This window comes from Oratosquilla oratoria, chromosome 23 (assembly GCF_046742065.1).
Source record: "Oratosquilla oratoria isolate Oo_2021 chromosome 23, ASM4674206v1, whole genome shotgun sequence".
In the NCBI taxonomy this organism is placed as follows: Eukaryota; Metazoa; Arthropoda; class Malacostraca; order Stomatopoda; family Squillidae; genus Oratosquilla; species Oratosquilla oratoria.
In genome coordinates, this window is record NC_134799.1 from 59,567,199 (window position 1) to 59,579,698 (window position 12,500).

The 12,500-nt window shown below is 39.1% G+C and overlaps 1 protein-coding gene across 1 annotated transcript; it reads right to left on the reverse strand.

The window, feature by feature from the left end:
• Positions 1–5,611: 5,611 nt before the first annotated feature.
• LOC143037831 (uncharacterized) lies at positions 5,612–10,795 on the reverse strand. The gene is made up of 3 exons (XM_076206391.1): positions 10,332–10,795; positions 6,520–6,549; positions 5,612–5,753 (listed from the first exon to the last, which is right to left on the reverse strand). The coding sequence occupies exons 1-3, from the start codon at positions 10,793–10,795 to the stop codon at positions 5,612–5,614; spliced, it is 636 nt and encodes a 211-aa protein (XP_076062506.1).
• Between the last annotated feature and the right edge of the window lie 1,705 nt (positions 10,796–12,500).

The following is a 12,500-nucleotide window of genomic DNA, read 5'->3' on the forward strand; positions in this document are numbered from 1 at the left end:
TAATCTCAACTCTTTAAGCTATTTTCACCTTATGAGAGTATTTCTTCGAAGAAGCTTTTGTGCAACTAATGAACTCTTTCGAAGAAAAAGACTAAGAACAGGAATACGAACTGGGTTATACACCGTCCTCCCAACCCTCCCTCCACCCCATCAAGATAAATGACAGACTTTTATTATATAATGTATCTTTACTATTCTCTTTATGATGTTCTTTGCAATATTGTCTATGTATTCCGTAACACACTAAGGCAGCGTTTCCTAACCTTTTCCGACCATAGCACGCCCTGTTGTCATGTCTAAGCAGTCCAGCACCCCTATCTTGTTATTAGAAGGATAAAAGAAAGTGAAGTGCACTGCTTGATAATCTATTTTCTTGATGCCTTAGAACTGAAACAAATTGACAATATTGTTTGTAGAAGAAATAAGAACACCCTTGAAAAATAAAATAGCATGGAAAAGGTCAAATATGCACAACTGGGTAATCAATGATACATGTATATCAATGTGATTTTTGTGTGCATCACTTCCCAGCACTCTCTATAATTGATTTCAGCAACCCCCGGTTGGGGAACGCTACACTAAGGTGCTCTCCAAGTCAGTCACTGTCTAGATCAGGGTTTCTTAACCTTTTTAGCCATATCGCCCCCTTTTTCAATTGACAAAAAGAAGATCGCCCCCCTTGATTGGAAAATAATAATAAAAATTATTGCAACAATGATGAACAACTAATTCAAAATGTTTTACTCACGTTGTGTTTTAATGAGATCCTTGGGCCCAGCTGGTGCTTCTTAGCTGCTAGAAGATCTTTTATATTAGGCTTAAAATGTGTCAGTTAGAAGCAATACCTGTGACGTTCTTCGCCCCCCTGAGCTCAAACATCTCCCCCGTTGAGAATGACTGGTCTATAGCCTCCTTGGTGTGGTGGATGCCCTACATCTTTGAAGGATATCTTTGTTTTACGATTTTGTATCACGCCGTATCATCTAGAACAACCAAGTTATTTCGAGAAACGATCATTAGGCAAATAGAATTGTTTCGCCTTGTAAAACTAAACAAATTAATAATTAAACACATAAATGAATAAGCGAATAAAACTGAATAAATAAATTAAAGTTGTATAATATTTTCGATTCCAAGGAGAAAGAAATAGTTATCAAATATGTCAGAGTTTAAGGAATTAAGGGAAATTTTAATTTACGTTAGGCAGCGGATCCTTTAGTTTACAACACCACACTACCCTCGGCCTTCCTGGTTTGTACAAAGGGTAAATCATTAATTCTTAGTTGAGCATAAAGACCAAGGAACAACTGAGATATCTAAATATTTTATTTTGGCTAACATAGGAAGATTGTATTCAGGTTCCTTTGTACATGACAATAAACCTTGTTCATAATACTCCATTAACAGACGTATTTCAAAGTTTCATTGACAGAATATTCAACTATTTTAACGATACCACATGAGATTAACTTTATGTTGACAATTTTCCAGTGTCCTATTAATATAAATATCATTCTGTTAATCAACGATGTTCCTCATATTCCTGTTAACTATTAGAAAACAGAGACAATATGATTCGTCGAAATCTAGAACAATAGAATTTGGGTGCACGATGCAAGTAGGCTTGACTATAGTTGTTGACACATATGTTTGTGTCTCGAAGGGTAACCACTATACCCAGGTACAACTTTGTATTTCTTCTTTCGTAATGTTATCTACTTTCACTAGAACCACGTTAAAACAAACATCTTATCTCAAAAACAGCGTTTGAGGGACATTTTGATGAAAATATCTCTCGTCTGCTAATTTGCATTCAAAAATAGTCTACAGCGCCATCTCTTGGTAATAGTTCCGATGACGTCACGATGTATACCAACCCAAGCCATCTCAATTAACAATTTTGTCCTGTAGCGAAACAGACGATTACTTCAGCGATATTGAGAATTTTTAATATCTTTTGAAAGTGATCTCGACCCCCTAAATATCTTTAACAACAGTGAAGATGAGTTGAAAGACGGTATAGTTAAGGGCTATCATTTTGAACCGAAATGTCTCTTTTTTTTTCATATTGGTGCCTCACTAGTGCTTACCTCTGTACATATTAGTTCTGTAACGCCGTATTTGAGCACTCAAAAAAGCAAGGATATTATATGTGACGCATTAGATATTTTTGCATTGTTCTCCTTCACTCAATAATGTCCTGCATCACGTTCACACTACGCCCTCTGGGTGCCGCAAAATCTTTGTGAACGATTATGTCTGCGACGTAATACAGATATTTTTTTTCATTTCGGCCCAAGCATGTCCATAAAAGGTTAACTATGTTGATTTTCTACCACTGATTAAATTAATCATTCTTTACACGACAAGTTAGATACATTATTTTAGATTATTTACACAATATAAAAACGAAAGCTTCCCTACAGCTATTGCTAAGAACATACCAAATCGTCCCACCAAATGACAAGTGTTTTTATTTTTATTTTTCATCTATTCCTATACTGCATGCCCTATCTTCTGCCTTGTTTTGTTTATTTTTCCTTATGATATATTTATTCTGCGTAATTTCTTTGTTATTCACTTATCATTCCTCCTAGTTTTATTTTTCTAAGCTTATTTATCTGATACATTGAATCAAAATTTCCAAAATCAATATCTCATATCATTTGTTTTACTTAATGCTTTAAAAAAAAAGGCCATTTGGTATTGTTGTAATAGAATCAAGCCCCATCACTTAATTCCCTGTCTATGTTTTGTACGTGAATATAATTGTTGTTGGGTGATTATTATAAACTTTCTTCTGCTTTTCTCTGAGTTCTGTATGTTGATATACTATTATTATCTGCCTCCTTTCTCTATCCTTTTCTTCCTAATCGTGCATTTTCCTCAGTAGTTCTTTCTTCCTTTTCATAATCATTAATTTGAAATTAGATGGCCAGCGGCACTTGAGACGATGACTATTCGTCAAACACAATGATGATGCATGAAGAATAAACAGAATCTATGACGTCACTGCAAAGCAGATGACGCCACGGGAATGTTTTACGAGAGTGGCTGAAGCAGACGAATTTTTTATAAGCGAACGACGTAACTTCAAATTGCAATAGATAGTTTTTGTGTAATTCATTTAACTATTATTGGCGTTGGTGAATGCTAAAAATATATTCCGGTAAACTTAGACAGCTTTTATTTTCAAAGTGGTTACACTTTAAAGAAGAATTATAACCGGGAAGTGTTATAGTCAAACACTAGTTTTGAAAAGTCATGGAGATTTAGAAAAAAAAAGCGCTACTAGACAGGATTTAGACGAAAGACAAATGGTGAGTGAGTGAGAGAGAGAGAGAGAGAGAGAGAGAGAGAGAGATTACCCCAGGAGGTGTTTAACGGCATCAAAGGTCCCCCACCTTTGTCCGAGCTTCCATGTTGCGCAAGCAGAAGTCCCCGGATATTGTTGGACTCGAACGCGGGTCCGCCCCGACCGGGGCGTGGTTGGAATCGACTTGCTACTCGGTACACTACTGCAAGGTCAACAGAAATTTGGCAATATGTGTGGATCACCATCTGGCAGTAACACCCAAAGACACGCAAAGAAACAAAAACAACTTTCTCGGCAAACTTCATTGTATTTGTTGTTGTTATTTTTTGTTGATAAAATCCATAAGATATATATATATATGTATGTATGTATGTATAAAGCCTGCAAGATATGGCTGAGGAGCAAAAGGCAGAGGCTCAAAGAAAAGTAAACAAAAGAATAAGATAGAACTGAGATTAATGTACCGTAATCACTTTAAGTGTCACCTAGGAAAGGGAGAAAATGTCGAATTCACGCCTTTTCTAAGAAGAGGCATTTAGAGTTCTTGAAGAAATGGGCCTATCAGGTTTTCCTTGGGTGAGACAATGAATGCAGGTTGATACACTATTCGAGAAGAGAAAGGATGTAACGCCCCTGGCTTACAAAAGACTTGGCAGACACAAGCACTCATTAGATAAGGATTATGCACGGACAGCACTACGTGACCCAAGCTAAAGAGAAAGAGAGACAGAGAGAGCTGGAGAGAACGATCAAGATAGGTATTTGGAGAGAGAGAGAGAGGGGGGTGGGGTTAGCTCACAAATGAAAAACAAGATAGAGTTTGCCTGACAAAACTAAACTAAGGCACAGATAACAAGACGTCTGGCGCCATCTCTGTACACACACAGATACACACACACGCGTGCGTGAGCACCACACAGAGATCCATACATACACACAGACTTAATTAAACACAGATGAGCATATACACACATGAAAACACTGTACGCACATGTATTCATGTTTGCACACATCCATACCCACATTTGCCCCCACGTGCCACACACGCGTGAAATCCGTCTTGGCAAGTGTGCACAAAACCCCCGACCTGAAAAAGCGGCCTTGCAACTCTCCCTCAGACACACGGAGATGAATGTTCTGTATAATGGCAGGGTACTACCCTCAATGAATGAAGAGAAGGCTGCAAGTGCCCAATCATCACTATATCAGGTCAAGGTCTCTCAGCTCCCGTGCCTTCGCCAGCGGGCCAAAGGTCCACCACGCCCACTGGAGATGGAATATTCGTCTGTTAGGTAAGACAACAGAGGTCTTCGAGGATCAGGTCAAGGTCTCTCAGCTCCCGTGCCTTCGCCAGCGGGCCAAAGGTCTACTACGCCCACTGGAGGTGGAACGTTCGTCTGTTAGGTAAGACAACAGAGGTCTTTGAGGATCAGGTGTCTCTCAGCTCCCGTGCCCTCGCCAGCGGGCCAAAGGTCCACTGGAGGTGGAACATTCTTCTGTTAGGTAAGACAACAGAGGTCTTCGAGGATGTCCTGCGAGTTATGCAAGTTCATGTGACCATCTGGACTTGCTCAGATATGAAACGCCGGACCCAGATTCTTACCACCCACCTGGGTTCTCATTTACGTCAGTTTTGAAAATCCATGTGAACAAGTTGCATAAACACGGCAAAGGAAACATGGAGGACTGGAAGTGAAGCGTTTATTCCTGACGTTTTCGTCTATTGACTTTCTCAAAGGAAATAGAAAGTCAATAGACGAAAGCGTCAGGAATAAACGTTTCACTTCCAGTCCATGTTTCCTTTGCCGTGTTTATGCTACATCAGTTTTACTTTCTCAGTGAATATTTCATCGAAATGGGAATGAGTCCTTCACTACTAAAGCTGCCAATATAACTGAACAGAGTGCTGTGTCGGCAATCAGAATAGAAATACGTTCCTCGGAGAGGATTGCTTTCTCTTACAAGGGACGCCAATCCAAAACAGCCCGACTCCTCCTCGTGTACCTATACGAGGACCTGAACCTGATACCGTGATACAGCATTGATACAAATCAGTTTACCGAAGTAATTTTTCTGTAGAATAATTACAGTATACATGAAAATCTCAGATACTCAACAACGAAAGAGATTTTCACATTGTACTGATTTTTTTTTTTTCACATAAATATCTGTTAAACTTGGTTCTCAACCTTATCACGGAGTGGAAGGAACTCCTTAGTTAAATATAATCGCCCGATGTTTGTCAGAACAAAACCTACCCAGTCCACCATGTTGCTCAACATTCTTTATAAACAATCAAGAGGTCAATGGATCCTCTTTGTATGGCACCAGGAAGACGCCCCCCTCTCCCGTGGCACAGAAAAACACACAGATACAGAAACGCCGACTGGCGATGGCACCCTGGTCACACCAGATCAATGATGCAGCGGGGTGAACCCTCATGGGAGGGTAACATCACACTATCACTCAAATCGCAACAGCGTCATTGATTGGAAGTATCAGGATATGCTGTTGATACCCCAAGGTCTTCAAAGTCATCTTTTTTTTTTCTGTTTTTTTTTTATGCATAAAATAGTAGAAAGGGAGAGATAGAGGTAGAGAGAGAGAGAGAGGTAGAGGCAGAAAGAAGTTTAACTCTGGATAGAATGAAAAATGAGGAGGTGAGGAAAATGAGAGTACAAAGTGAGTTGCCAGATAGGGCTCACGAAGGTTATTGGGATGGTTTGGGCACATGGAAAGAATAAGTGAGGAAAGATTGACAAAAAAGTAAGGAAATCAGAGGTGGGTGGAGTGAACTTGAAGGGAGGACCGAAACTGAGATGAATGGATACCCCCATCCATCCATCCATCCATCTCGCTTTCGGTCCTCCTTTCAAGTCCACTCCATCCTTTGAGCAAAAGAGAAAAGCTTTCTTGAACAGGAGAAGGCGAAAGCAGGGGTTAAGTGTGAATGAAGAATGGCCGTGAATGGAGATGATTTGACTCAGCCCAAATGGATTTCTCCTTGTTTTCCCTATTTTTACATAAGGGACGAGGAGTGAGAGTTGGCGTGTAAATAAAGTGGCTGGCTCTACTGTGGATGTGTTGTATCTTGCTGCATTGCTTCTGGCCCGGGCAGTGGACTTGAGACAGAAGACAAAGATGACCCTTTCTCCACGAGGAGCTAAGAAAAAATTAGTAAAGAACGGGAGTGGAATACCAACCTTATAAGGGCTAAGAGCTTCTTGGTGTATCTGTGGAAAGATTACATATACCTGGATCTTGACAAGGTATATGACTAAGTATCGTACAAGAAACCCCCTGTAAGTACAAACAATATATATAAATAGATGAATATATAAATAAAAGAATGAACATATAGATTAGTAAATAGATAAAGACAAATAGACAAATAAAGATCAACAAATAAGGAAAGAAAGAGAGAACGAAGAAAGAACGAAAGATTTTGCCATGAACAAGAGACTTCTCCAGAGGCTGAAAGATGAGAACAGTAATTCTGGGAAAGTACCAAGATCGTCGAGATATGACAAACGGGCTTCCACAGGGATCAGTATTGACCCCGGTCATGTTCATATTTCTTCTCATCTATCTATTTTCAGTAGTGTGGAGTTTGTTCTATTTTGTTTATCATCTACATACTTATTTCTATTATTTAATTAATTAATTTATTTATTTATTTATTTATTCATTCATTCATTTATTTATTTATTTATCTATTTGTTTATTTATTACATAAGGGAAATCTTTAAGTACTTTCAACAACATCAGCATGAACGCCGAATTAATTCGTCGCCGTGCAAAGGCTGCATGGTTACCACAAAGGATAGGCCGATGGTCATGCAGTGCACCAATGGGAATGAACTTTGCATTATCGTGCGTTTTATTTGATGCTATATCACCCATTTTCCCTCCCCCTAAAAGAAGAATATATATATATATATATATATATATATATATATATATATACATATATATATATACATATATATATATATATATATGTGTGTGTGTGTGTGTGTGTGTGTGTGTGTGTGTGTGTGTGTGTGTGTGTGTGTGTGTGTGTGTGTGTGTGTGTGTGTGTGTGTGTGTGTGTGTGTATGTGTGTGTGTATGTGTGTGTGTGTGTGTGTGTGTGTGTATGTATGTATACATATATATATATATATATATATATATGTATATGTATAGATATGTATATATGTATATATATGTGTGTGTATATGTATATATATGCATATATATATGTATATATATATATACATATATATATTTTTTATGTGTATATATATATATATATATTTATGTGTATATATATATATATTTATTTATATATATATATATATATATATATATATATATATATATATATATTTATATAAGTCCAATTATACCTTTAGAAGAATTTTTTTTTAATCAGCCTTCATCGAAGAATGTCCGACTTGAACATCTCCAAGGGTCAATGGTCCCCGGACATAATCTCACGGCTAGCTGTGAGCCGCTTGGTTAAGAATTATCAACCCCCGCCCGGACCCCGCTTCCAGCCCACTTCCCTCCTGACCTCACACTCTACCCACACATCCCCTCACCTCTGACTCCGCCCTGCGTGACGGATTGTCCTGTTTTAGCTCTGCGTGTTCCCCTTCTACTCACATCTCAATTGTACTTATGTCTCTGCAAATTCTTGTAATCTGTACTTTCCTGAAGAGGGCTATAATTATTGGCCGAAATATAGAAGTTACACTTTCTTCTAAAGTTTCCTTTTGTTTCGACTGTGGGTTCTTCGTGATTATTATTTACAAATGTGCTACAACATTTTGTCTAATTGTTGTATATATATATATATATATATATATATATATATATATATATACAGGGAGGCGACCATTTCATGCAGGACCACAAAGTGGCAAAGGGGGAGACCTTCAAATACCTCGGATCTTATGTAGCGGAGGATGGAGATCTAGAGAGAGAGATTAACAGTAGTGAGACCAGCGTTGTTATACAAAGCGGAGACATGGGCGCTGAAAAAGGTACAAAAAAGGAAGCTGGACATCACAGAAATGAGGATGTTGAGGTGGATGTGTGGGGTGACGAGGTTGGATAGGATAAAGAATGATAGGATCCGTGGAAGAACTGTCAAAGTGGTGGAGGCGTCGGCGAAAGCGCAGGAAAGGAGATTACATTGGTTCGGCCACGTGAAGAGAAGAGATGAAGATTACGTGGGAAGGAGAGTGATGGAGATGGAGGTAGAGGGCAGACGCAGGCGAGGGAGACACAAGCTGCGCTGGAAGGACAGACTGAGAGAGGACCGTGAAACAGTGTATAGGTCCAGGTTGAACCTGGATACACACACACACACACACACACACACACACACACATATATATATATATATATATATATATATATATATATATACATATATATGAAGACATCCTGACAGGTTGTAAGAGGAGTAGAGGGAAACACACAAGTAGAACAGGAGTTTATTCCTTGACTAGTTTCGCACAGTGATGCTTCTTCAGAAAGAATGGTTTGCATTACAGAATAACTGGTATTAAATACAAAAAATATTAGGAGAAAGAGGGTATAAGGGAAGGTCACTTCCTATTCATGGTGGCACGAAATCGTGCGGGTTGGTCGGACTGGCGCTCCGTGTGGTGCTACGAGTGAACAGATGTCCTGTTGTTTTCCACTCAGTTGCTGCATGTAGTGCTGTTATCTTTGATAATTTAATATCTCCTATTCTATTATTTGTGCATTTATTTGTGGCTATGTATATGGCTTCTACCATTTTCCTCTGTTTCTTACTGAGGTTGTTGTGTAATACATCAGCTTCATCCCATTTTGGTAGGTGCCCTTTTTCATCTATATGGTGCACGAACGCGCTGGTTTCACGGTGGTGACGGACATCGGCTCTGTGTTCTTTGAGTCTTGTTGGCAAACTCCTATATGTTTCTCCAATATAAACATTATCACAACCTGAGCAAGGGATTCTATAAACTAAACTGTTGGTATTAATATTTTCCATCTTTGGTTTTATGATGTCCCCGATTTTCTTTCCTGCGTCACATGAGAAACGGATGTTAGAGTGTCTTAATTCTTTACTTAGTGCGCAGGCCAAATCAGAAGTGGGAACTACTACGTAGTTAATGTTTTTAATGTTTTTTTCCTCCTTGTTATTCCTCTCCCTTACAGCTTTGGCCTTCTTCAAGGTGGACGAGAGAAGACCGGTAGGGAAGCCAAGTTTTCTGAAAGTTTCGGTGACATGATGTAATTCGTCATGGAGGAATTCAGGGCTGCATATTCTGAGTGCTCGGAGAAAGAAGCCCATGACTACGCCGGTCTTGGTCTTTTGGTCGTGAGCACTGAAAAAACTAATATAGTCATCTTTGTGGGTGGGTTTCCTATACACTTTGAATTTGACAGTGCTATTTTCTCTAATGATAACTGTATCTAGGAACGGTAGGGACCCATTAACCTCGTGTTCTACTGTTAGTTGGATCCTGGGATGGACTTGGTTGAGTTGTGAGAGGATGTCATCAATGTTGGTGTCATTTGGGAGAACGAGAAGACAGTCATCTACGTACCTGTACCATTTGCTGTTATTTGGGATTATCTTAATATATTCTTCTTGTTCAAGTGTCTCCATAAAGAGGCATGCGGCTACTGCACTTAGAGGGGATCCCATAGGCAAACCTTCGTGTTGGTAAAAAGTTTTCCCGTTGAAGGAAAAAGACGCACACTTGAAGCACATTTCAATTAGTTTTATATAGTCTCTCTTATTAATAGGAAGGTCGTCCGCGTTGATGTGTGTCAAGACTTTCTTGATAGCAGAGATGGCATTTTGTATTAAGACATTAGTAAATAAACTTTTAACATCATAACTTACCAGTACTTTGTCTTTGAAATCTATTTCCTTTAATCTATTTAATAAGTCGGACGAGTTTTTAAGGTGTGCCTCACTGATTTTACCAAGTGATGAAGATAGTGGTTTAGCAAGATGTTTAGCTAACCTATGGGGCGCGCTGCCAATACCGGAGGTAATGGGTCTGAGGGGAATCTCAGGCTTGTGTGTCTTAGGGAGACCTCTCATGGATGGTATTCTTGGATTTTCCTCAAGAAGGTGTAATAGGCGTTTTCCTTTCTCTGTTCTTCTGAGTAATTTCCTTGCTTCCTTGTTGAATATATTGGCCTCATCCTTCGCTTGTTGTTCAGTTTGTGGTCTGTAGGTGTTTGTGTCCGAGAGAAGGGCTTCCATTTTCCTGATGTATTCAGTCTTGTCCATGATAACGATACCACCACCTTTATCTGCTTTAGTGACAACAATATCCTGGTTATTGCGTAGTTCTTCAAGTGCCACTTGGAATCTTCTTGGGATAGTAGGAGGGTTAGATTTGGAGGCTAAGGTGCAGCAAAAAAGGACTCCTTGTTTGAAACCGATGTCTATGTCATCTTCCTTCCAGTTATAGTTCTTCATAATGTAGTCGGAAAGTTTCTTGGTGTTATTGTTGGTGCTGAATTTTAGACCTAAAGAAAGAGCCTGTGATCCATCCCAGGATCCAACTAACAGTAGAACACGAGGTTAATGGGTCCCTACCGTTCCTAGATACAGTTATCATTAGAGAAAATAGCACTGTCAAATTCAAAGTGTATAGGAAACCCACCCACAAAGATGACTATATTAGTTTTTTCAGTGCTCACGACCAAAAGACCAAGACCGGCGTAGTCATGGGCTTCTTTCTCCGAGCACTCAGAATATGCAGCCCTGAATTCCTCCATGACGAATTACATCATGTCACCGAAACTTTCAGAAAACTTGGCTTCCCTACCGGTCTTCTCTCGTCCACCTTGAAGAAGGCCAAAGCTGTAAGGGAGAGGAATAACAAGGAGGAAAAAAACATTAAAAACATTAACTACGTAGTAGTTCCCACTTCTGATTTGGCCTGCGCACTAAGTAAAGAATTAAGACACTCTAACATCCGTTTCTCATGTGACGCAGGAAAGAAAATCGGGGACATCATAAAACCAAAGATGGAAAATATTAATACCAACAGTTTAGTTTATAGAATCCCTTGCTCAGGTTGTGATAATGTTTATATTGGAGAAACATATAGGAGTTTGCCAACAAGACTCAAAGAACACAGAGCCGATGTCCGTCACCACCGTGAAACCAGCGCGTTCGTGCACCATATAGATGAAAAAGGGCACCTACCAAAATGGGATGAAGCTGATGTATTACACAACAACCTCAGTAAGAAACAGAGGAAAATGGTAGAAGCCATATACATAGCCACAAATAAATGCACAAATAATAGAATAGGAGATATTAAATTATCAAAGATAACAGCACTACATGCAGCAACTGAGTGGAAAACAACAGGACATCTGTTCACTCGTAGCACCACACGGAGCGCCAGTCCGACCAACCCGCACGATTTCGTGCCACCATGAATAGGAAGTGACCTTCCCTTATACCCTCTTTCTCCTAATATTTTTTGTATTTAATACCAGTTATTCTGTAATGCAAACCATTCTTTCTGAAGAAGCATCACTGTGCGAAACTAGTCAAGGAATAAACTCCTGTTCTACTTGTGTGTTTCCCTCTACTCCTCTTACATACATATATATATATGTATGTATATATAGATATATATATGTATGTATACACACACACACACACGCACACACACACACACATATGCAATATATACATATGCAATAAAAACACTAGGAGCGTGTGTTCACAAATGCGTAAATAACCACTAGGAAAAGTAAACTAACGAAGCAGAGCGCTTTCGTGTAATTACATCTTCAGTGTAGTGCACTGAAGATATAATTACACGAAAGCGCTCTGCTTCGTTAGTTTACTTTTCCTAGTGGTTATTTACGCATATATATATATATATGTGTGTGTATGTTTTAAGACAGATTGAACATTTTTAGAAGCTCCGCCATGGGATACGAACCCTGACCCGTGCGTCGATAATCACTAGTACAGTCCTTTTGAACCATCACCATGTAGCATGGTCGCTAACGTCTTGGCCTCGTGATTATCGACGCACGGGTCAGGGTTCGTATCCCATGCGGAGCTTCTAAAAATGTTCAATATATATATATATATATATATATATATATATATATATATATATATGTACAACACTGAATGGATCCCAGTGATTAGA

Coding starts and splice junctions, on each gene's coding strand:
- LOC143037831 (XM_076206391.1), bottom strand. CDS start 10,795: ATGAAGAACTATAACTGGAAGGAAGATGACATAGACATCGGTTTCAAA. Junction 6,550..10,331: donor ATTGGCAGCGCGCCCCATAG/GTTAGCTAAACA, acceptor ATCTTTCCACAG/ATACACCAAGAAGCTCTTAG. Junction 5,754..6,519: donor AAGCTCTTAGCCCTTATAAG/GTTGGTATTCCA, acceptor CCCTCCCATGAG/GGTTCACCCCGCTGCATCAT.